The sequence below is a fragment of the Amblyomma americanum genome, chromosome 1 (assembly GCF_052857255.1).
Source record: "Amblyomma americanum isolate KBUSLIRL-KWMA chromosome 1, ASM5285725v1, whole genome shotgun sequence".
Lineage (NCBI taxonomy): Eukaryota > Metazoa > Arthropoda > Arachnida > Ixodida > Ixodidae > Amblyomma > Amblyomma americanum.
In genome coordinates, this window is record NC_135497.1 from 351782517 (window position 1) to 351808422 (window position 25906).

Genomic DNA, 25906 nt, shown 5'->3' on the forward strand with positions numbered 1-25906 from the left:
GAAAAAAGTGACGCGTTACCGGCAACGCCAGTACTTGTAACGCATTACCGCCAACACTGTTCTTTAATGATCACTGAAATTGTGGTGGGAAGGTACTTTCTTTCACAGAGGAGGGAACGACTTCTCTCCTTTTACTCTGCTGAGAAGGAAAATGAGCTCCCAACTCTAAGCCAATGGCATGACTTCTGCACCTAGTTGATAAACATGAAACAAAGGATAGTCTTTCTCTGTGATGGCGTTTATTGGATATCCCTGCAACCTTCCAAGGGGTGCTGTCTAGGAACGGTCAGAGCCGAACCTTCACAATTTTCTTTTGGGTTGTGGTGAACACGAATGCCTGAGCTAATGATATCAGCTGACAAGTTGAGATCTTAACTATACCTGTACCTTTCACAAAAAGCTAGGACTGTTATTACCCAATAGAATCCACCTAAACGCAGTTATACGTAACAGAAAAAAACTGACTGCAGCTCACAACCATAGAAGAAATGACCACATGTGAAAGGCACAACATTGTTTTTATTATAATGAAATGCTTCCAAAACCAAACCAATAAACAAACCTAAAGTCCTGTGTGCAAAGATGGTTAGAAAACTGACAACGGACACCAGTTACAACCTATAAACGCACGCACTTGCGCGCACACACACACACACTCACGTACACAATGCACACTTGAATATGCAATATCAGTGCTATTAGTTGATCAGTTTGGCTATTTTTTATTTTATTTTAGAGCACCCAAATACCTCTTTGAGCCCATGGAAAATGGGTGCATTCAACTGATATCACAGTCAGAAGCTACAGCAACATCTTCCCGAGATGAAAACCAGAACACAAAGGGGAAACACTCATGAACTGCAAATTTGCTTGGGACCTTCGGCACACTGTCACTCCTTAGTGACTTTGAACACTGAAGCTCCTGTGCACAACAGCAACATTAAAAACAAAGCAAAAAAGAAAAACAGCAGCTTTCAGCAGTTATATAATGGAAGCCTCAATGTATAGAACCCACAGGGTACGAGTCAACAGCGCCAAAATACACTTAAAGAACAGGTGGTGCAAGAACAGCGAGGCAGACAGACTGGAAACAGAGGTCTGTTAACACTAAACATCAGCCGGACCACACCATGAAACAAGTTTGGCAGCCTGTAGAAGCAGCTCTCATACCAGCTGCTCAACAAGTAGCCTGTTTGCCTCTTTGCTGTGGGCTAGGTCATCAGTTTATAGACAGCACTGGATGCACTAGCTTACGTCGCATTTCCAGCCTCTCACAGAGCCTTCAGGGTCAACAAGAGAACAAAATTGACCATTAGTCAAACTGCAGTAGATAACCACACACACACACATAACCCGTGCATGCGTCCTCTTCAATACATGGTCATACAATGTGCATTGCTCACAAAACTAAACAAACCTGGAAGGAATGACGAAGTTAGGAAGTCCATAAACTATTTACAAAATGTTGCCAAAACAACATTTCTAGTGGGCCAGACAGATTGTCGCATGAAAAGCACAGCATAGCTCACATGCACGCACATGCATGTAATCTGGCAAAAAGCATATACCCCATTAAAAATACAGCCACGTTTCCAATGCAAACCTACTATACTTGCGTTAGTGCGGCAATACCTCCTCAGTGGGCACTTTTAATGCTTGCTAGCCAAATTACACCACTGAATTTTTGAGCAGTCAGCAGCTTAACAAGTTATACGCTTATAACCAAATCAGTGACGCAAATGAACCTTTCGGAAGTGACTAGAACTGTTGGGGAGTCATTGCTTGCCTCTCCCTCCATATAAACCCTTAGATATTCCACACCCTTCCAGTACACTTAAGCTCGCTTGATGGCACAGATATGCAGACAGTGTTAATTCTGGCCATGCATAACAAGTCCACTCAATAGAATGCCTGGCCACCTGCACTGCACTGCAATTGTTGCACAGTACAGGATAACGCCAAGGCAAGCTGCCTCAACAAGTGCATGCATGCACATGAAAAGAAAGGCAACAAAAAGGTAAACGCAGCACAGTGCTGCACTTGTTAATAAGGGCGAGCTCTCACATTGAATAAATAAAGACCACTCCCACCCCCTCTGTCAGCTAGTTTGGCCACGTGCTTTGGGCCATGTCACAAGGCTGTTCCAGCAAGGAATACCAAAGATGAGCGAAAAGGAAGATAAAATTGTGAAAAAAAAAAGGAGAGGGAGTGGGGGGGCGGAAGTGTGCACCGCTTTTCCTTTAAAACAGAGCTCATTATAACTCTTGAAACAATAGTACATTTAAAACTTGTTTAAAAAGAGGATGACAGTGAAGACAAGGCAGCACTTCAATTTTACCATGCAAATGCTTGAAAATCGGAGGGCACATGCTGTGTGGCACTGCCCTTGAGTGTGGCAAAGTAATGATAGTGAATGAGCCCACTGCGGCCATACCGCGAGCCTAAAAGCATGCAGACTATTTGTAGCTACATGCACCACAACTGGAGAGCACATTGCCTTCCCTGGCTTCAGTCAAATGCCCCGGAAAGAGCCTTACGAAACACAGCTCATTTGGGACACTGCTTCACAAGCTGTAGTTATGACAGAAAAGTGACTGTTACGTCCATAAGAGTAGGAAAACACCCAAGTTCTGTCATGGCGATCTGCTGAGAAGGCATCAGTCAATCCATCATGGGGGACGCTGGAGCTGGCATAGTTGCAGGGGCTGGGTTCACCGGGTTCAGGTGGCTGGGTGCTACTGGTGACGCTGCAGGTGCTGCTGCTGAAGAGGGTACTCCACTCTTAGAAAACCGCTCTTGAGATGATGTGCGGACACGGGCCTGATTTGATGAAGGGAAGCTCTGCATAATGCGAACAAAACTTAATTTCAGCATCGATGTCAGTTTTCCAACAATTTAAGAAATGCATTTAAACCATGAGGGAACTTTACTCACAGCAGGGTGTGGGGGCAGCATGTTGACAGTGGGCGGAGACGGGGAGGGCAGCAGGAATGCTGGTGGAGGCACTGTAGCTCCACTCGGGTGAAAAAGAGGCTGTCCACATGTCTGGCAGCGATTTAGAGAACCAGATGGGCTTAAAGCCTCCCGTGGAAGGCTGCCTGGGATGCCACCAGGGCCTCCACTAACAGGAACACCTGCATAAGGTTTCACCATCTTTAAGCATTGAAATCGGCTAAGCTGGCATGGCTTCATGCCAAAGCATTTTTTTTTTAACCCCCAAAAGGCACCCCTATCTACCCTACGCTAGCAGCAGTCCTCACAACTGGGAGCTCATTTGGAGCTTGGATCATGTGTAATAGCCCACTAAATGTAAAGATACTACAAAATGGCTACAGCGACTGAGCATGTCCCCTTTTTGTGGACACAATGCTTTTGTTGTCTTTCAGAACACAATTCCATAACTGAAGTTTCTTGAAGTTTACCAGAACTAAACACTGATCAGGCAACATCTTTAGTACTCTTGGGCCCTTTGTCCTTCAAAAGTGCCGCCTTGGAGTGTGCTCCAACAAAATGTCTCTGTAGGACCATAGGCACTAAGGATGGCGACATTAAGGGGGGAGACGGCTTCTGGAGGCAAAAAAATCATTTTTCAGGAATAGAATTTTTGAAATCCAAAGCTGTTTTTCTACTAGTCTGTGAATTTCCATAACTCCAGAGTCAATATCTCGACTGTAATACGATTAAAAAACGTAAATCCGCGCACACTCTGGGCAGATTTTGATGCGAAAACAGCGCTGTTTCAGTGACACGCAACCATCATTCTCCGGCAGTGATCGCCGCCATCTTGGTCTCAATCGAAAGAGCAGCTTTTCGTGTTCAATATCGTGCCATTGCTGCGCTTTTACACTTATTGGTTGCAGAAAAAAAAAAGCGCCAAAAAAGAATCGCAATGTGTACTGCTATTCGCCAGTTGGTGCACGCAAACTGAAGCGTGTCATCCGATTGGCTGACACGCTTCCCGTCGTCTGCTTGATGCGTCTGCGGCCGGCCGCAAGCGGAGCCATCGTGTCTGAGTACTGTCGTCGGTGCGCCTTCGGAAAGAATTTCGGAACGAAGAGGAAAAAGTCACTCATTGACAACTTTAAGAAGAGCCCTGCGGAAACCGCAAGCATCACGCCTGAATCACATTGCAAAGCGGGGACCGGGTTAGGCCTAGGCGCAACGGCGGCCGCGGAAACTTGGGACAGCGGTCGCGTTCGGCGAGACACCCCGATGCTGCAACCTTCAGAGGTGGAAGCAATTACAAGGAAAGCGCACGGAAAACTGCAGCAGATGGTATAGGCTCCTGCAACGGAGCGCAAGGCAGCTTTCTTGGGTGGAACCAAAGACGCCGTGGCTACCACTGCCGAACCGCTCAAGGACGCGACCTTCACGATTGTTAGTTTGAAATCTGCACAAGGCAGCACAAAACGTGCAGCGCACGCTGGAAAAGTGCCATTTCAATGCTAGTGAGCAAACCTACTACACTCCGGGAGGCTATTAGCGATTTCCCAAGGCCACTGGATGGATAACTGAATTTTACTTCAATAAACAGCGCTCTGTTTTTATAATTTTCCTCAGAAGGCAAATTTTGGACTCTGGAATTGGACTTCGAAATTTCGAATACCCCTGCCACATGGCAAATTCAATGTCTTTCTCATCGAATGACATTAGCGCCTAATGCCATTAATCGGCTGCTACACGGGATATTTAATGTCATTAGGTTGGAATGACATTCACCACCGAATGAGTTTGGGGAACTCATTCGCATTCGATCTCAAACCAAATGTGCACTCTGGACACCAGATACGCAGCAGAAACAAGCAACGTGAAAAAATAGTGTACGCACTGCCAAAGTTAGAAATTGTATTTATTTAGTTCTTCTAAAAAATGTTAATTTTGGTGTGAACCTTTTGACACTAGAAGCTATCGTGGATAGCTGTTACTCTCAGTCCCAGCAGCAGCCAACGGCAGCGCTGACAACGAAGCAGGGCCTTTCCCGCGACCGTCCATCATTTTGTGTTGCGTGTTTCTTGTTGGTTGGCGGTCCACGTTCGTTTAGCTCGGAAGTACTCAAAGGTGTAACTGAGCACTTCAACACTTGGAAGTCATTTCCACGCTCGAGGCGTCTCTGCGCGCCACCGTGTCAGCCATTTTGTTTGTTTACATTTATCAGATTTGTGGTTGACTTTGTACTTGGCTTGGCTTTTGATGGCTAAAGTGCTGCAGAATGGCCTGAAATATAATGTTACGCTTATAATACGTTCTGCTTATAATATGCAGAATTGTTCTCACCCGCCTTTGAAAGACTACATATTTTCAAACATCTTTTATTTGCTGATGTCTTTCAATTGTACTATTTTTTTCACTGATCATTACTGCCATCATTTTCGAATGACATTTTTTACCCTGTAGCACCGAAAGAGATGGAATAACATTAAAATTGTCGTGTGGCAGGGGTATTAGCATCTTTAGCCGAGAGAACTCCAATTCTTTTTTTTTTTTGGCATGCAGCTAGGTGACTTGAGCATGCAATGTTGGGAGCAGATTTTTCAATTAAGGCCCAGAAATGTTTTCAATGATCTAGTTCTTAATTGCAAGTTAATCACAGTTTGTTGCATGAATTTCATTGTGCTATGAAATCACTAATGATGGTAAAATTAGAAAACTGTCTCCAACATTGCATTTCATTTTCTTTCTGGAGTCTAACAATGCACCATTTTTCAGCTTTTGATGTTTTACTTTTCTCTCTATTGTTCTGGTGAACAATGGGGGCTAATTAATTGTATCTTAAGAACCAATTAACCTATAAAAAAAGTAATCACATTTTTTAAATAAGCACGAGGAGCTCATGAAGAGTACGCCATTTCATTCAGTTTGGTAGAGAAATAAAACATTTTTTTCTCCAGAAGCAGTCTTGCCCCTTAAAGGGCCTATGCAACGAATAAAAAGTCATTTGTAAATGTTTTCAATGCTTAGAAATGATGCTAAGAAGCATTCACACCAAGTATGAGTCTTCAGAACTGAGCCGGCAATTTATTATGAACTTTTAAAAACCGTGTTTTTCAAAATTCGCGGGCCGATTGGTGTGCTCGTAGTGACCGATTTTGGAACTAAAATCGTGGAATAAAGACGTCACTGTACCATGACGTCGCCAGGCCACCACACGCTCTCATTCGCTGGAGCCACGGCAGCCACGACGTCACGGGCACACTTCCGGTAGCCGTGAAAATCGTCTGCTCGTGCCGCCGCGCGACCCTCTCGGGCAAGCGGGAGCCAGGGCATTGCCTTCGCGCATATGGTTTCAATTTTCCTCTGCCACCTCCTTCTGTCGGGAGTTCCGGAGCCACTCGCACGGCTCTTCGCGTGCATGCATAGGGCTCGATGCCCATCGCGGCCGTAAAAGCGAGTAGTCGCACCTCGAGGTCCGGGTTTATTACTGGTAATTACCACAGATGACAAGCAAAGAAACCCGACGCGCGCCGCAATCGAGGAAGGAGAGGAGACCGGAGAGATGCCGCCACGCCACCGACGCTGCTGCTGGGGGGCTAGGAGCGACAACCGTAAGTTGCAAAATAAACGTCAGCGGATAACGTATTCATAGGCGGGGCCCAGTCGCAGAGCTGTTTTCTTTATTTTTTTTTCTGGTGCTCCTCGTGTACGAGTTGAGGGGGGATAGGAGGAGCGTAATTTTTAATCGTCTATATCTTCAGTGTTATTGATGCTAGCTCAAAAATTCTTGCACTGGGGTGACGAGTGATCGAATGCCTATCTCTCGTCTGCTTAACGTAATCTCAATTTATTGCATAGTCCCTTTAAAAGGGCTCTGAAACACCTCCCGAGGAGAGAACATCAACTCGCTCAATCACTGCACTGTGCTGTTATGAGCGCCCGAGACAAATAATACACTCCTATATGCAGCAGAGAACCCACAATCATGCGTGAAAGTTCGCGAGCCCTTTCAGGCGACTTTTTCATGCGCGTACCCTCCTCCGTCACACTGCTCTTGCATATACCGGTTCAGAGATGGCTATTGGTTAGATTCTTTCAGACGTCGGCAGCTATCATGGCCGTGACCAATAAGCGGCGTAGCTCTGGCAGGCCAGGAAGCTCCGCTCCCGGTGGTGGGGCTAGCGGAGTGCCGACCTTTCAGCGTGCAAAAAGTGACGAGAGGAAAGGGAAAGGTGCAGATGCTGAAATTCAAATTTTGACTCCGCTTCTACAAAGCACATCAAAAGATTTCTTGCTGGAGAATATTCGTGAAGTAGCGTCTTTTAACGTCCCAGGCATTCCACAACTTTATAACAGCCCCTTTCAGAGCCCCCTTTAAATGCTTTCCTGCCATTCAAAGAGAGCAACATAGCAAGAGCCAAGGTTCTAGAGGCCTGTGGGTCAACTCTAGGCTATAAAACTGTCCGCTGGTTGGCAGAACTAGACTACTTTGCTCACTAAGCTACAGGGCAGGTTACAGAACATGCCTGCGAAAATAAACGACTGGCAGAGAAATGCAAAGCTCAGTTGCACAACGACTACACGGCTGGTGCCTGCTGAACAAACGGCTCGGCAAATGTTGGTGCAAAGAAAAACTTTGATACCATTATCTTTCAAAGGCGGTAAGATAAAAAGTCAATTGCACTTTGCACAGTCAGGTGGAAATATAAACCAAAATTAGGCATGTGCACTGCACGGTTTTCAATTTTACAAATACAGTAGCCGACTGATTTTTTGGACTCAAATAATTTGGACTTGCACAGTATTTCAGACCATGCTGAGGAACCGTTACACACCTCATAAGAACGTGTATGTTTTCATTACCAATATTTTGGACTCTGCGGAGTCCATAACTTCCGATTTTTCGGACTAAAATAGTCGCCAGCAATACTACGGAGATCGTTTTTTAACTAGAAAATCTTTTTTCAGTTTAATTAGATGCGAGCAGGCATCACTGTCACAACCAACTGGTGCTCCGTCGCTGTGAAAGGCACCATCTGTGATGTAAATGAAGCCAATCGAACGGACAGGCCCGTATAGGCTTGGCTATTTGTTCATGGCTGCCAATGGCTTCCACTTGAGATAATAGCATGCGCATCGTTGCCACCGAGATGGCCTACAAAGCGCGCGCTCGCATTGAAAATGGGGCGCCTGCTGTGGCTTGGACGGCGAAGTGGGGGGGGGGAGGGGGGTGTGTGCATTTGGAGGCGCTCTCTTCCGCTTGCGACTTCCCTTGGATTACCTCTCTTGGTCTTTGTGAGCATTGTTCCCCATGGAAACGCTGTTCTTGCTTTGCACGGTGCGTGCATTCGTTTGCGGCATGACCTATGGCAGCGTCGCACTGTCTGGTATCGTGATGTAGAGTGACTAGCGCGACGCAAAGTGGTGCGGACATGACGAAACCATGACTGCAGCTCAGGTAAAGTCTAACATTACCCTCTGCAAGCGGGGAGCGACGAGGGCCACGTTTTATCACCAGTCACCTCCTCTGCCACCCACTGCTGGCTTCGAGATTACAGTAGAACCCCGCTGTTACGTTCCTCACTGCTGCGTTTTCCCGGCTGTTACGTCGTTTTCGTCCGGTCCCGGCATAGCTCCCATAGGATCCAATGTATTGGATACGCCGCTGTTACGTTGTAGCTGTAAAAACGTTCCCGCATGATACGTCGCAACCTGGCACCCCGAACCCGACCGGGCAATGCGCGCCAACCGCCATTTTGACGAGTCTTGGCCAGGCTTGGCTACGGAATTGGCTACAAGACCATGGCCTCCGAGATCACCCCCTTGCACACGCGTGGGTAATCTCGGAGGCCATAAAAAGCCGCACGCGAGTTGGAGAGATTGCCACTAGATGGCCACTGCCTCGTCAGCCGAAGCGAGTAAAACCCGCGGGCCCGCAGCAATCCAGTCTTTCTTGTTTGTGCGGTTCAACCCGTCCGAGTCATCCGTGTTCTTCCGTCAACAGCTACGCTGCCTACACCTCGTCAGGCCTCGCTAATCCAGTCTTTCTTGTTTGTGCGGTTCAACCCATCCGAGTCGTCTGTGTCCTCCCGTCAACACCCACGCTGCCTACGCCTCGTCGGGCCTCGCTAACACTGCGAGTGATTTGTCGTCCTTTGATGGCGTCGCGCAAGCGCAAGGCGCTTTCCCTCGAGGAAAAGCTGGATGTTCTCAACGCAGTCGACAGGCAGCCAGCGCGGAAAAGAGTCGACATCGCCAAGGATCTTGGTCTGCCACCCTCGACGCCTAACTGCATCGTCTCGAAGCGTGCCGATACAAGGGAATGCCGCGCTCTTCGGCCCGAAAGCTAAGCAGGCTCGTGGCGCCAAGTATGAAAACCTCGACGAGTCTCTTCTTACTTGGTTTAAACAAGCTCGCGCTGCCGGTGTTAACTTCGACGGCAGCATTTTGCGCGAGAAGGCGATGGAAATAGCCGACCGACTGGGCATCAGTGACTTTGCCGCGTCAAATGGCTGGATCAACCGTTTCCGGAAGAGGCACGGCATCGCGTATAAGACGGTATCCGGGGAAGCAGCAAGTGTAAACTTGGAAACAGTTGATGATTGTAAGGCCACACTATCTGCCATAATTGAGGGGTATGAGCCTCGTGACATTTACAATGCCGACGAAACGGGTCTTTTCTTTCGAGTGCAGCCATCCAAGTCGTTAAGCCTGAAGGGCGAAGCATGCCACGGAGGCAAATGCAGCAAAGAACGATTGACGGTGCTCCTTTGCTGCAACATGGATGGCTCGGACAAGCTGAAGCCATGGGTAATCGGAAAATACCGAAACCCACGGTGCTTAAAGAACATTCGCCTGCTGCCATGTCACTATAGAATCAACAGTCGTGCATGGATGACGGGTTCTTTGTTCGAAGAATTTCTTCGTTACTTCGACAACAAGATGGGCTCCCAGTGCAGGAGTGTTGTCCTTTTTCTGGACAATTGTGCTGCCCACCCGAGAGACCTGTCGTTTCTTCGGAACGTTAAGCATGTTTTTTTTCCTGCAAACACTACAAGCCACTTGCAGCCGTTGGATGCCGGCGTCATAAAGAACTTAAAGCACTCGTACAGGAAGTCCACCGTAAAGCGCTGTCTGGCGCGTATTGATCGCGGACCGCAGCCTACGATCGTTTCAATACTGGACGCTATGCACTACGTCGCTTCAGCGTGGACTGCAGTGAGCGCGTCAACTGCACAGCACTGCTTCGCGCGGTGTGGCTTTCGCATGGACGGCGGAGAGGAAACTGCCACGGAAGCTGAAGAGACGGAAGCAGCCTCTCATGATCAAGAGCTGAGTGAAGCTTTGAATGCGCTGGGTGCCACGGGAGTCACGTATGACGACTATGTCGCCGTGGATGCTGCTGTCGTGACGTCCGAGTGTCAGAGTATCGCCGAGATCGTTGCAGACTCGGTCGCGAGTGAAGCCTCAGACTGTGATGACGACGAGGAGCACGAGCCGCATGATTCCGGGGAGTTGGCGGACCCGAGCTTTGGAGAAGCCGTCGCGGCTCTGGACCTCCTCCGCAGGTACGTCGCACCTCAAAGTGACGCTGAGAGCAATGCGGCTTTGCAGGCCATCGAGAAACGCGTGGTGTTTTCCAGCGAGCGGAAAAAACGGCAATCGACCATTCTTGATTTTTTAAAGACCTAAGCTCACTTGATGTCGAAATAAATTGTTTCAAGGCAAAGCTGCACTGTTTTCATTAATTTTCGGACCTTTCCTCACTGTTGCGTTTTCCCGGCTGTTACGTTTTTTTTCCGCGGTCCGGTGAAAAACATATGAACGGGGTTCCACTGTATATCGTTCGAGCATTTATTGCTTTGAGCTGCGCACGCGCCATCATGCCATGCCATAAACAACTACATAGCGTAGGGTGGGGCGGGAGTGGGTATGCATCTTTTATTTGAAGTAAACTTTTTCGAAGCGAAAAGCTTCACTACGCTAGTCAACACCGCGCTTCGCGCGAGCCGGCGTATGTCGGAGCACGAGTGACGTCACGCACGGCGCAGGTGGCCGCTGCCGACTACGTTGCCTGACTTTTCGCCGCTGCCGCGCGCTATGCGTCATCGTTTGATGTTGCCGCAAGCGCGTTTATCGCGGAGGCCGCCTATATAACTGCTTGCCAGAGAATAGGCGTGCGCATTCAACGTGGAACGAGAAGAGAGTGATACTACCGATACAGAAGTGCGACCACGGGAGTTGGCTGAAAAGGAGCGAAGAAATGAAAGGCTGAAAGCTCAATGAGTGTCCGAGACACCCGAACAACGAGAAGAACGTCTCACTAAACGACACAGCAAAGCATAACCATAAGCATCACCGAACCTTTTCGCTTCGAGATATGCAGGCTTAACCTTAGCTAAGCCCCAGCCAATTTTTTGTTGGCCAGTGGGCGGTGCAAGATGCGGGGTCTGCGTATAGGCAGCAATATACCATATATAGGACATGTTCAAAAAATGTTTGCGTAATTTGCGCACCCTCTTTTTGGAGCCTTACTTTAAAGAAAAAAAGTGTGCAATTATGCGAGCAAATTCAGTAACCACAACGTCATGAGAACCAGCTGACACCATTGCCTGGAGGACCTCTTTAAGGAAGGACACGGCTTTGAGACAGCTCACATCCCTGTGAGCTGAATTCTACGCAAAAACGACACTTTTTGTCGCGGCACGACGCTCTTTTTCCACGCGTGCGATTGCAGCCATCTTGGTCTCGCTGGAAACAGCGGCTTTTCTTCAATTTCCAGCCACAAATGGCTCCGACCGTTCACTGGTGATGTCGAAATCCGCGCACAAAGAAAAGTCCCAAAGCGCGACCCAATTTGTAGAGCTAGTGTGCGTGACCAAAAAGCACGCTGTGATTGGCTGCGCGAGGCTCCCGTCGTCTGGTCCACTCCGCAGGCAACGCGACAACACGTATCTTCGTTCTTTGTGACAAATGTGCAATGATGTCCGATCCAATGGGAAAGTTCATCACGAGGCACAAGTTCGGCAGAAGAAAGACGCGATCTCTTTATAACTTCCAGAAGCGTGCCATTCCTTCGGAGGACATCGAGACCAGTCCGCCGCCACCGGCAAGCGATGCCAAAGCCACAGACAGTGCTGAAGTAGGTCTAGCCAGCTCGTCGACGAGTCCAACTGTTGCGGACAGCGGCCGCATTCGGCATGACACTGCAATGTTGGAGCGTGTGGATTTGGTGCAGAGAGAGGTAGAAACGCACGGAAAACTTTCAACGCCGGCAACGACGCGAAAGCTGGATTTTCTCATTCGCGCCGACGACAATGCGGACGCACCAGTCGACATTGAGCCGGGCTTCATTATTGTCAACTTGAACTCCGTGAACCCGATGATGTCGTGCGTGAGGTGCAAAGTGTGCGGCGGTAGCATCACTGTAGGCAGAGGTGAACGAGAATATGGCCTCGCCATAAAGACTGTTATCAGGTGTGCTTGCTGCGGTGATGTTGCGTCGGCGTGGAGTTCACCCCGCGTGAACGGCAACCAGAAGGCCAACCCTTTCGTTGTGAACATTCTTGCTGCGTGCGCGAATCAAGTCACTGGGAATCGGCAAACGGCGCCAAACGACATTTTTGCCGCGATGAACATTTCCCACCGCGGCCTTCACACCAAAACATGGCACAGGTACGTGAAGACGAAGTTGGCGCCCGTGGTGGCTCTTGCTGCCGAGAAGCAGACGACTCAGTGTGCGCAATTAGTTCGGAAGCTGTAAGGCGACTTGAAGCTTGGGAATCCCGGAAACATTGCCGTGACATACGATGGTTCCTGGATGACGCGCAGCTGCTTGTCGCAAATTGGCATAGGCACGGTCATCGAGCTCTTCACGGGGCTAGTTCTAGATTTTGTTGTGCTCAGCAACTTCTGTGCTGGTTTGTGAGAGTGGGCCAAAGGATGATGATCCGACGTACAAGGCTTGGAAGGAGAGACCCGCCTGCCAGAAAAACACCACTAAGAAGGCCGGTGAAATGGAAGTTAAAGCCGCCCTCATCCTTTTCCAGAGGTCACTACAACGACATAACCTGAGGTACACCACCCTACTCTCAGATGGTGACAGCCGTGCTTTCCTTGAGCTGCAGGAAGCCAAAGTGTATTGGTACATTTCGGTAGAAAAAGACTGTCCCAACCACGTACAGAAACGGATGGACACAAGCTTGCGAAACCTCATCACAAAACATAAAGGACCTGGAGCCTTGGCGGTAAAGGCAAACTGACCGCTGACCTAGTTGCAAAGCTAACGCGGTACAATGGCTGCGCCCTGAAGACTCACAAGGGTGGTGTGCAGGGAAAGAAGAAAGCAGTGATGGCCACTTATCATCACACAACGTCAAATGACCTGGTGTCAGACCACAGCCGTTGCCCACCAGGACCGAGATCATGGTGCCGCCAAAATGCAGCAAGCGCTAAGGGCAAGACAGCGCCTAAGCACCGCTACAATCTGCCTCCATACGTCTTTGAGGCCCTGTTGCCCATTTATGAGCGCCTTTCCGATGAGAAACTTCTTGAGCGGTGCCAAAGGGGCAGTACTCTGAACAGCAATGAGTCCCTTCATTCCTTGATATGGGCATTGGCTATGAAGGAAAAGCATGCCTCACTGCTCACTGTGCAAGCTGCAGTGGCTGAGGCTGTGATGAGATTCAATGCTGGCTTTGAGAGGACATCCGCAGCAATACTGAAAGAGCTGCACCTCAACCCTGGAGCACTGAGCACGAAGCGCATGGCGGAGAAAGACCACTGCCAAGCAGTGGCATCTGCAAAGAAGCGCAAGAGCACCTTGGACATGCAGCATGCTTTCAAAAAGCACCATTTGGGTGGCCGTAGTCAGACTAACTACATTCCTGGTGGCTTTTAGTTACATAGAATGTAAAATATGGCACTATTTTTCCTGCATTTTTGATTAAAAGTGAATTTATTACTTTTTATCATTTTCTCAAAATGCCCATTTTTGACTTTCTACTTTGTGGACACGATATCTCGCCTTGAAAGCAGGTAGGAACCATATTTTTGTTGTGGAATGTAGCTAAGAGTGCAGAGCACACAATGTTAGGAGCAGATTTTGGAATTTGGGTTTTAAAATTTAGTAGTTCTGCTCTATATCAGACAAAAGGGTACCCACGTTTTGAACAGTGAACTTTGGATTGCTCTAGCATTGCTAATATTTGTTACATCAAAAAAGCATCCCTAACATTGTATTCCCTATGCTTTCTAGTACCTAGCCATATGTTAATATCAATTTCTGCAAATTATGAACCATTAATTTCATCAATCTTTCGTAAGTAATTGACCGATTGAAAAACAAATTAGATATCTGAAATGAGAGAAACTGATTAAGACCGGCAAATTTAATCAAATTTGGCCAGAAAATAAAAAAAAGTTTTAAGAGCCATGTCCCTCTTAAAGGGCATTTGCCACTGCATTCTTGTGTTGTATCCAACTACAATCTTAGCCTTCTTGCAAGAGGCTCACCAGACGGTGGACATAAGACAGTTCACGCTGCAAAGCACTCCCTTCTCTCTTTCTTATCTATACTTGGTACCAACTTGTGCACTTGTTTGCGGCATGATGGCACTGAATGCCAAGCTAATCAAAAGCTGACGATAGGCACCCAGACCCAAAATGGTGGGTTTGTGCAGATGGCTATCAAGCACTTCTTCCAGACGCTTGGCAATTTAGGATCTTAAATACTGTATGTGCTCGCGTTACTTGTGCACCGCTAATTATCACATTTTTTAAAACTTTTACTTGCATATTTTACACTCCCTGCTGCACCAGACCACCAGCTTGCACACAGGTGCGCGCAAGGCAGGCTTGGGAAGATCGGCGCGGCAGCTTTGCCTTGTGTGGCTATGCAAGGTGCGAGTGGCTGTGGAAAGAACTGCATGCAGTTTACACAGCTTGCTCATGCAGGTGGTTGCTTTCCCAGAAGGACATTTGCGAGAGCAAACTTCCGGTAACCGCTGGCACGTGGCAGAATCTGAAACTACCGAACAGTTTGCTATTCGGCTTACCGCTAATTGGCCAGGCCGCATGTGAGGGTGCCGGTTTATTGCCTATTATCAACACTTGCATTCGACTGCTGGATTTGCGATTGTATCGTTGCATATTGATTGCTTTGAGATGTGCATGCACTGCCATGCCATCCCGCGGGGTACTACATAATGTGGGGCAAGGTGGACGGAGGTATGCTACCTATATTTGGAGTCAACTTTTTTTTTTTTCTGGCCAGCGAGGGGTGAGAGTTGGGGGTACATTTACACAGGGTATATATTGCGAAGTACAACCGTGTAGCGCATTTTTAGTACCTGCTCACGAAACTTTTGCGTAATTTGTGCACCCCCTTTTTGAAACACTAATTTACAGAAGTGTGCAAACTATGCGAGTAAATACAATAGTGTTTTTGCGCCCGAATCTGATTCATCAGACTGCCCAATTTTATTTCACATTTGAAGAGCCACATCAAGTTCGAAAAGTACAAATTATGAAGAAATGCTTTTACTGCAAAAAGAAAAAACTAAGAACAGTACCTGGACTAAGAGGTCTGGAAGAATTTGGTGATGGGTTGTATGGTATTGGACTTGACACCGTCCTCGGTCGCACGCCATGCGCAGACATTTCATTGAAGTGCCTACAATAAGAACATACACACTTGTAAGAAAAACTGTAGGCTGACAAATATCTAGATATGTACACATATGCACAAACAACAAACAAAACAGCCTTATAATATAGCAAAAAAAAAAAAAGAAAGTGGTTCACAAGCATAAAACACTTCAGCATGTATGAGCAGCTCTCAACATGCATTAAAGTGCGTGGCATGTGCGTGCACGCACACACACACAAACAAGCAAAACTGCCCACAGCGGTCACAGAAAGCACTAAAGGCCGACAGGTGGATTTTAGCACAGAGTTTCAGTTGTTTCTAAGCCACTCGATTCCAGCACGCTCACAACCTTGACATCATGCTGTAATCATTCATTATACCAGGTATCCCAGCTAACTTTAGCGAAAGATTTAAGAAACAACCAGGCACAACAGGTAGATACAACTTGAATCATGTTTTTAATGCGCTAGCACTTAGAGTAGCCATTCCCCACATTTAGCTGTTCTGTGTTTGTCTGAAGCCAGTTTTGTGGCAGGCTGCTCACGTGCCCAGGTATGATATACCGTATTTATTCAAATCTAGGCCGATAGTTTTTTTCAAATAATCATATTCCAAACTCTAGGGTCGGCTTAGATTCGAGGATTTTAAAAAACCCGCCAGTTTTTCATTGAAGCTGCTAAATATGGTGCATAGCTAGCGCCATCTAGAAAAGTCAGTATCGCAGCCGCTACTCGCTGTGCCAGTAGCCAACCGTACATAAGCGAAGTCGCCATTTTGACCTGTGTCGTGTCGGCCGTATCGGTGTGCGGCGTGGTGTTATCGCGATGGCACCAAGCAGGAGATGCCACTACAGTGCCGCTTTCAAGCGAAAAGTTGATAGCCGCGCAGAGGCATCGTCGAACCTTCAAGCCGGGCGGGACTTGGGCGTCGGCGAGAAAAACGTCCGTCACTGGAGGGGACAATGACAGCAGCTTTTTGTGTGCGCCGCAACGAGGATGGCATTTAGCGGACCAAAGAAAGGCCATCACCACGAAATGAAGACAGTTTTTGCCGACTTTGTTCGGACGCAGAGAGCAGCTGCCCTTCCAGTGACAACAGAAGTGCTCCAAGCGAAGGCTAGGGAACTTTAGAGGGAGTGAGGCCTAACGTCAAAGGATTTCAAAGCCAGCCAGGGCTGGCTTCAGAAACCCACGAAGTGCTTCGGCTTCAGCCTCCGATGTCGCACTTCAATCCCAGAAGCTGCCAAGCGATTTCGAAGAAAAGCCGATAGCTTTTCAGCGCTATGTGCTGCGAAAGAGAGAAGCGGCAGGCTACAACCTTGGGCAAATCAGCAACGCCGACCAGACGGCTGTGTATTTTGATATGCCAGTGGCGTACACCATGAATGAAAAGGGTGCCAAGGAGGTGAAGGTGCGCTCTGCGGGCTACGAGAAGCAGTGCGCAACTGTGTTGCTGTGCTGCACAGCTGATAGACAAACTCCCTCCTTATACGATATTTAAAAGGAAGACGCTGCCTGCTCGAGAAACTTTCCCAAGAAATGTCATTGTGCAGGCAAATGAGAACGGGTGGATGACGGGTGCGATGGTAGAAGAGTGGGTTAAGATAATGTGGCGACGGCATCCAAAAGCCCTTTTGACGAAGAACTCGCTCCTTGTCGTCTACTCCTACCGTCGGCACCGACAACGTGAAGGCTGCGCTCGCCCAAGTGAACACGGACCTCTCTGTCATACCGGGCGGCATGACGGGCCAGTTGCATCCACTTGATGTCTGTATCAACAAACCTTTCAAGGATCGTCTGCGGAAATATTACACAGACTGGTTGACTGACGAAGACCACATGCTAACAGCAACGGGCCGCATCAAACGTGCATCGCTATTGCAGCTGGCGGGCTGGGTAGCTGCAGCATGGGACGACATCACAGGTACTTTGATCGTGCGCGCCTTTAAAAAGTGCAGCATATCTAATGGGCTTGACGGTACCGAAGATAGTGCACTGCTTGAAGGCGAAAGTGACAAAGAACACAGCAACGAGTCTAGCAGTGACGACGCTGAATGAGCTCTGCACGTTCAGATTCAATAAATGCTGTTTGCATTCTGTGAGCGCTGTCCTCGCTTTTTTTGTTCAGCCTACATTCGAGGTACTACAGTAGCCGACGGGTAATTCGAACTCCAATAATTCGGTCTTGTAGGATATTTCTGACCTCGATGAGGCGCAGTCAGTCGCCCCATAGAAGCAAATACATATTCGCGACGGATATTTCGGACATCAAAAGTCCAAAAGCTCGATTTTTCGGACTAATTTCAGTCGCCTGCGGGCCAAAATCGGCCATCTTATCGGCTTTTCGCCGGCGCAAAAGGTGCTATCTTGGATTGAGGTGGATTTACGCTGCAGTTGGATTGGCTTGACATACTTTCGGTACCTCATTGTTGCCAGTAGAGGACCCTGCGATCTCTGGCACTTCGAGGTGGCAGCCAGACTGTCATCGCTGTCAACTTGTTTCTGTCACCGACGTTGTCGCGGGCAGTTATTGCTTGTCCCATACGTTGAAAATTGGTTGTTGGAGGAAGGAAATCGTGCAGGAGCTATCTCGCATCTCGGCCGGAAGGAATAAAGGAGGGACTGAGAGAAGGTAGCCGTAATGGAGGGCTCCAGAATAATTTCGACTACCTGGGGATCTTTAACATCGCACAGCACACGGGCGCCTTAGCGTTCCGCCTCCATCGAAACGCGGCCACCGCGGTCAGGATCCAACCCGGGTACTCCGGATCAGTAGCTGAGCGCCCTAACCACTGAGCCACTGCGGCGGGTCTCATACGTTTGCCATTCGTCGTTTTGTCACTTGGGTTTCTCTGACCGCGTCGACCGAGTGGCGCTCAGTCTTCACGAAGTTACATCCGTTCGCCGCATTGTGATTGCGTGTGGCGGTTCTGCCTCTTTGAACGAAAAGTGCCTTATCTTTGCGTGTAGTGTTTGACAAGCAGTGTGGTGCACACACTGGTTGTGGACAACATGGCCCTGCCGGGTCCATCAAAGAAGTGTGAGAAGTATTCCAACTAAGTGCAGTGACCTTGCTGTCTAGCGTGTACAGTGAAAGCACAACTTTGGCGCAAATCGTCGCCAGCACGAGAAATTTGTCGCAAGGTAAAATCAGTGACGTTTTTAAGGGGGGACACGGGTCTTTCGGGCCGAAAAATCTCGAAAAAATCAGTTTTTAGAAAATGTTATTTTCGAAATCAGCAGCCATTTATCTACCTCTCTGTTAAATTTCTCGCCTCTAAGGTCAGTATTTTACTCACAATACCAATTTATATAATCCATGTCGCCCGAATTTGAGCTGAAATCGGCGCCGAAACAACAGTATTTCGCAAAGCGTAGCTCCCGTTTCATGCGCGGCACCGCAGCCATCTTGGTCTCATTTGAAAAAGCCGCCTTTCGCCTTCAATTTCCCGCCACTACGACTTCCGTTCGCCCATTGGTTGCCGAGAAAATAGCAAAAAAGAAAAGGTAGTATTCAAAATCCTATTGGCTGCCGCGGATCACGTGACAGCAGGTCGTCATCCGATTGGTGGAGCGGGCTGGCAGCGTCTGCTTGACGCGCCCGAGGCGCGGGGAGACGCGACTCTTTGTGCCGGACCGTGCTGTGCAAGAAACGCGCAGCGATGCCTGGTTCAGCGCGCAAGGTGCACTCAAGGCATAAATTCGGCAAGGAAGAAGTCGCTGGTCGATAACCTCAAGAGACGCCCTGCTGTGCGCCCCGACAATGATGAAACTCCTGCGCTGAACGATCGTGTCGGCGAGGCCGCGCAGTTAGGCCTAACGCGCTCCGCAGCACGGGAAGCTGTAAGCGGCAGCGCCCGCATCCGCCGTGATACAGTGATGCTGGAGCCCTCAGATGTGCTCCAAAATAAGACGAAGACTGAACAAAAACTGCGAGAACTCGCCTCAACTCCAGCAACGGAGCGGAAGTCTCGTTGTTTACGTGACGGCAGCGCGTCGGACTGTCTGCTCGACGAGGCAAGCTTCACGATCGTTTGTTTGGAATCGCTCAACAGTTTGTTGAAACTTGTGAAGTGTAAAACGTGTGGCGGCAATGACTTGAGCTTCGTAAAACATGAGCGAGAATACGGCCTTGCCGTTAAACTTTCTCTTCAATGTGCGAGCTGTGGAGACGCATCGTCTACATGGAGTTCGCCGCGGGTACGTGGCGATCAGACGATCAACCCTTTTGTGGTGAATGTGCTCGCTGCTCGTGCAATGCAGAGCACTGGCAACCAGCAGACAGCTCTAAATGACATTTTTTCATCGCTGAACGTTTCGCACCGCGGTCTCCACAATAAAACGTGGCAAGACTATGTGAAAAAAAAAGTTGACACCTGCAGCAGCTCGTGCAGCCGAAGAAGTTGCACAAGAGTGTGCGCGGTCGGTTCGAGAACTTTATAATGAATTGGACCTTGGGAACCCCGGCAATATTGCAGTATCATACGACGGCACTTTGATGACACGCGGCCACACATCCCACATTGGTGTGGGAACCGTCATCGAACTGTTTACCGGGCTTGTGCTGGACTATGTTGTATTGTGCAACTTCTGTGCCGGCTGCGAGCGAGGCCCAAAAGGTGACCCATCATACCAGTCCTGGAGGGCTGGGCACCTATGCCAAAAAAACTCAGAAAAAAAGGCTGGAGAGATGGAAGTTGAGGCAGCCCTTATTCTTTTTGAAAGGTCGTTGAAGAAGTGTGGCCTTCGCTATACCACAATGCTTTCGGACGGTGATAGTAGGGCTTTTCTAGCTGTGCAAGAGGCAGATGTGTATGGATACATCAAAGTAAAAAAAGAAGACTGCATAAACCACGTGCAGAAACGTATGGGAACAGCATTGCGGACTTTGTTGTCCAAACACAAAGGTGCCGAAAACCTTGGAGGAAAAGGCAAACTGACAGGCAGCCTCATAACAAAGTTAAGCTCCTATTATGCCTGGGCTTTAAAATCCCATAATGGGGATGTAGAGGCTACGCAGAAGGCTGTGATGGCCACCTACCACCACATTACCTCTACTGATGAGGCATCAAACCATAGCTTCTGCCCATCGGGACTGGACTCTTGGTGCCAGCAAAATGCGGCAGCAGCCCGAGGCGAATCTGCTCCAAAGCATCGGTACAACATTCCACCCCATGTTGCTAAAGCATTGCTCCCTGTCTATGAGCGACTGTTGGATAGGAAGCTCTTAGAGCGGTGCCATAGGGGTAAAACCCAAAACAGTAATGAAAGCCTACACTCTTTGATATGGGCCTTGGCACCCAAAGAGCGCCACGCATCATTGTTTACTGTTGAGGCTGCCATGGCTGAGGCAGTAATGCGGTTCAGCGCAGGCAGCAAAAGAACTTCTGCAGCAATATTACAGGAACTGGGCCTCAATACGAAAGTTATGAGCGCAAAAAGAATGCGAGAGAAGGATGAGCGCCGAGAGCAAAAGTGCGCTCGAAAGCATTCCATTGCGGAAAATATTCAAGAAGTGCTCAAGAAGCGGCACCTGGATACTACTGGCAATCAAAAGGACTACATTCCTGGTGGCTACTAGCCATTTCCTATTGTAAATATATTACTGCACTTGTAAATATTTATTAAACTGTCCCCTGCTTGTTTTTGGGGCTTTTCTCAAAATGCATATGGTTGACTGCTAGCAGTCTTGAGACCTTGATATCTCAGCAACCAAGTCACATAGAGCTGAAATTTCGGTTGCAATGGAAAGCCTAATGTATGCTGTGTGAAATGTTGGGAGCAGATTTTTTCATTTTACCTTAAAAAAATAATTATTTTCGTTAATTTACCATTACTTGGTACACACATTTTTTATACTGAAATTCAGAAGGTTGTAAAATGAGTAATAATTGACATATCAAAAATCTGCTCTCAACATTTCATAATTCACTATTCTGGCTATCTAACCATGCCTTAAAATTAATTTTAGATGAAATCATTATTTTGCTATTTGGGCCTCAAACAATGGGCATTAATTGTTAATTATCTTGAAAACTAATTGGCCTACACTTAAAATAAATGCATATTTGAAATCAGCATAAAAATTTGAATAAGTCTATGCATTTTTATTAAGATTGGTCAAAAAACAACAAAAATAGCTTTAAGACCAGTGTCCCCCCTTAAGCCGATTTCATCTCAATAAAGTGGTTTTTTTGTACTTCACGGATTTTTCGGCCTGTTCGATTATTCGGACCATTTTCCGGTCCCTTCAAGTCCGAAAAATCGGTCGGTGACTGTATATATATATATATATTTGGCTTCGGACTTTAGGGGGTCGGCTTAGAATCGGGGTCGGCCTAGATTCGAGTAAATACGGTATATAGCAACCTGCCCACCATATCAGGTGGCAGCCCATTTATTCGTGAGAGGCTGCTCGGGAAGAGCAATCTGGGTTGCAACCCAACCCCAGAAACCCAAGTCCCACCGATGGCAGCACCTGCCATAGAAGGGCAGTGGTGCATCGCTTGACTGCTGCACCACTGCGCCAGGAGTGGTAGGAAGACTCTCAGGTGTCTATGAATGGAGAGAATGACCAATTCCACATGTATGAACATTAGCCCATTATCGCTATCCGATCAACTGCCATCCGTGAACACTGGATCTGAACACCGGAACCAAAGGGAGAACCGAACTGCTAGTGCACCTAATTCGCTTTTGGCCTAACTACGCAAATTGACCATTTTTTTTATTCAGGTGTCTGGTCTTTTGGGCCCGAGAAAAACTACTAATTTCAGAAACAAAGCAATGCAATCTATTGGAACACAAAGACACAGATGCAAAGAGCTGTCTGGAGAGTAGGAATGCTGCTGTTACGGCCTGTGTACCGTTACTGGGAACCAGTGCGTGTGCTGTTTTCTATACTGAACAAGGCCAAGTCACAGTTGTTTCAATTATGCTGCCAGTGGCCACTTCATTGTCTCTGCCTTGTCACTACCACAACACCATCAAAAGCGGCTACATTCACAAATTCAATGCTTGAGAGCACTGCTGTTGCTGCGCAAGCGCGCAACATGTGGAATTCTTTCATATTTTGCGGGCTTTATGTAGGAAAAACTAATCTACAGCACATATCAAAATAAAAACCGATAAATTACTTTTTTTTTGGGACACACGACAAATTGCCACTGAAATTTTCACCGGAATCGCAAGAGCTGGAAAGTTAATCTATAAAACTTATGTAATCATTCAATCGAACAAAATATAAAAATACTCCGACTTATTACTCACTGTGGTCAACAACATGGTTGAAGTTGCAAAACTGTAAATTTTCTTCCACCTACTTTGCTTCAGCATATTTTTAAACCTTGGCTGAAGCGATGGCAAAACATTGCACACTTTTTTAGCTGCTCTGCATTGAAGTACGAGCTCCCTTTCCGCCCATTTGTGAAATCTAGAGGAGTGCACATTATTCAGAGCAAACTTCCAGTAACCCCCAGCACAGACCGGAATCTCAAATCATTCACTGCTTGCCTGGTTTGAAACTTGCCGCTAGTCAGCTGGGCCGCACGTGAGGGCACTGTTTTTCGCCTTTTATTTTCATTTGCCTCTGATTGCTGGCTTCGCGACTGTACCACTGCACGTATATTGCTTTGAACTGTGCACAGGCAGTGATGCCAACCGAGTGAAACAACATATGTGGGGCGAGGCTGGGCGGGAGGGGAGTATGAGTCGTATCTGGAGTCAACTTTTCCTTTTTAACAGCAAGGGGCACGAGTTGCGGGAGGGGGGTCAACGTACAGGCGGCAGTATACAGTATATATTGCACGTTATAACATTCGCAGAATTCCTAGGACATGTTTGCAAAGTCTTCACATAATTTGCGCATCCCTTTTTTGTAGCCTTAATTTATTGAAAAAAAAAAGCGCAAATTATAAGTAAACGCGGTACTTTTACAATAACAGTCCTGTCTTTCAGCTGACGGAAACAGACATACAGGAAGGACACTCCACCCAAAAGTGGCCCCTTCCTTTTCCTCCACTTAAGTGCTATACAACTGCTTCCCCAGACTAGCAAGCCGAGTGACCTCACAGTCCGTGCAAGCCACAGCTATTACTGCTTTTCATGACCTAGAGGGGGCGCCTCAGGTAATCCAGTACGGTGGCATTACGGAGGACTCCTATTGGCAGCCTAGGTAATCATTTCACAATAAACCAGTTTGTCGAAGTTGGCAACCTCATGTGGGCTAGTCTTCAGTTTTTTTTTTTTGAGGTTGCAAAAGAGTAAATGAAAGACAAGAAAGAAATTGCTGCCTGGTGTTTGCAAACGGCCGGTGTTAAAGCAGAGCGCGGATGGTAGCTGGAAGCTTCAGAGAGAATTTAAAATCATTGACATTGATGACTTTTGTACAACAGGTGAATGACAAATAAAAGTCCAGTTCTCTGCATTTAGCACTACAGGTAAGCAAGACTCTGTGATTATCATGCTACTTGTACAGAAAAAAAAAAAGCTAGAAAAGTTTGCTAGTAATTTCGCTGCGTTTTCTGTGCTAAAATTTTATAATCCCGTTCTGCTTTAGATATGAATAAAGCTTTGCAATCAGAATGAAAAGAATACCTATGATAAAGCACCATATCACCACACATGATATGGTGCCTGTCATTACACAGAGAGCCATGCACACAACAGGTCGTACCTGAAAGGTGCCCATTATTCATGTGCTCAGCGATGTTTGCTAACAAATAGTGCTTTGTATTTACATAGGCCCTTCCAGTTCAGGCAAATCATCTTTTTAGAAATATAGGCTTGGTGCCTGATAAGAAATGCACTGCGATGGTATTGCAAAAGTTCCCCTACAGCAGGAAAACCTCCTGTTCCCACACTGTCTCTCTCTATTGCTGGGACAAGAAAACTGCCATGACATTTCGCAGCTCTTCTATCTCGTTAGCTTGCAAACATCCATGTAACAGAACTACTAAGGTACCGTTTTACAGGAAAAATCCGATATCTGAATGTGCCTGCAAAGCACTTGCAATGGATCAAATGATGTGGTTCCACACATACCTATCCTTCTTGGATGTGAAGCACAGCACCGTCCCGTCAATTTCGCAATAATATCATCACCCCACTCACCTAACCTTATGGCGCTCCTTGCTACACCTGCCTTCTCTTGGAAAACAATAAGACCATTTTGTGGACTGCAGCCAGACCTCAAATTAGCCACTCCAAGCGCAACCCATTCGTTTCGCTAGAAGCAGCAAACAGAAGAATGTTGCCCAGGAATGCAACCTATGCATTCTAACATTTGTTTAGGCCAGAAAGAACCTCAGAACAGCAGTCTGGCCTGTACCTCTCTTCGTCCATTTCAAGGCTCGACTCTGACTCTGAGAGGTGCCGGCAGAGGGCTTCACGACGCTCCGTCTCCAGCTGCAGCTTGCGCTGCAGACGTACATTCTCCTCGCGTATCTGCCGTTCCTCCTGTGCAAACTGGGCAACCTTCTCATTGTGTTCCTGCTGGGTGTCATGCAGCTGAGCCCGCAGACGAGCCAGTTCCCCACGCAGTCGTGCCACGTGTGCTCCTAGGCCAGCAGGTGTATCAAGGCCAGGATCTCGAGGAGAGGGTGGCGCTGACGGTGGCTGCTCCAGCCGCTCCTGCAGCAGCCGCTTTTCTGCCTCCAGCTTGTCCATGCGCTTCCACAGCCGATTCACCAGTGCCTCTTGCTCCTGCTCCAGTGTGCACTCAAGTTCCACCTGGGCACAAGTGAAAATCAAGGACATTCAACTAAGGTGCCAATGCATCAAGGTAAGCAACAGAAACCAATCCAGAACAAAAGTCCTTCCTGGAAGTTGATGGACCACACACACTCGCTCTTGCGTAAAGCTCAATGGATTCTGCAGTTAACTTTTTCATTACCACGCCACTATGCATTGATCACCGGTAATTGACAGATTCACTCAAAGCGCGATATCAGCGCTGCCAGGGCCGTTGAGATTTTTTGTGCTACCTAGTTTGTTGTTTAGACACTGTACTTTAGTTTCTTGAGTAGTTTGTGTTTTTCGTGCAAGGCGGTGATTTCTGAAACAACACTGAAGTTGAGGTTCTGGCGCGTGTCAGCCGCAGAGACTGCACACGCTCGGAAAAATCCCGCTTCGCACGATTTTGTTGCATCTGCAGTAGATTTTTTTGGCTCTTCAAGCAGCAGTGACTCTGATCATGATATTACGTTGTTGGAATTTGAATCTGAGGAAGAAATTCCGCAACTTCAGCATGAAATGTGGGCACCTGTCCACCCGCAGGCGTCGTTTTCTGCTTCTTTTGTTTTGTTTTTTTCAGGTTGGTCCCAAATCA

General features: G+C 47.7%; 1 protein-coding gene across 1 annotated transcript in view; it reads right to left on the bottom strand.

Moving 5' to 3' along the window:
* Positions 1 to 499: 499 nt before the first annotated feature.
* The window catches only part of LOC144115561 (coiled-coil domain-containing protein 6-like), a 35282-nt gene continuing 9875 nt past the window's right edge, over positions 500 to 25906 (bottom strand). The window contains exons 4-7 of the mRNA XM_077649986.1: positions 24908 to 25308; positions 15504 to 15604; positions 2935 to 3134; positions 500 to 2841 (exon numbers count right to left, since the gene is read on the bottom strand). Of these exons, the coding sequence (XP_077506112.1) occupies positions 2662 to 2841; positions 2935 to 3134; positions 15504 to 15604; positions 24908 to 25308 (882 nt within the window). The 3' untranslated portion in view covers positions 500 to 2661. The remainder of the gene's footprint in view (positions 2842 to 2934; positions 3135 to 15503; positions 15605 to 24907; positions 25309 to 25906) is intronic.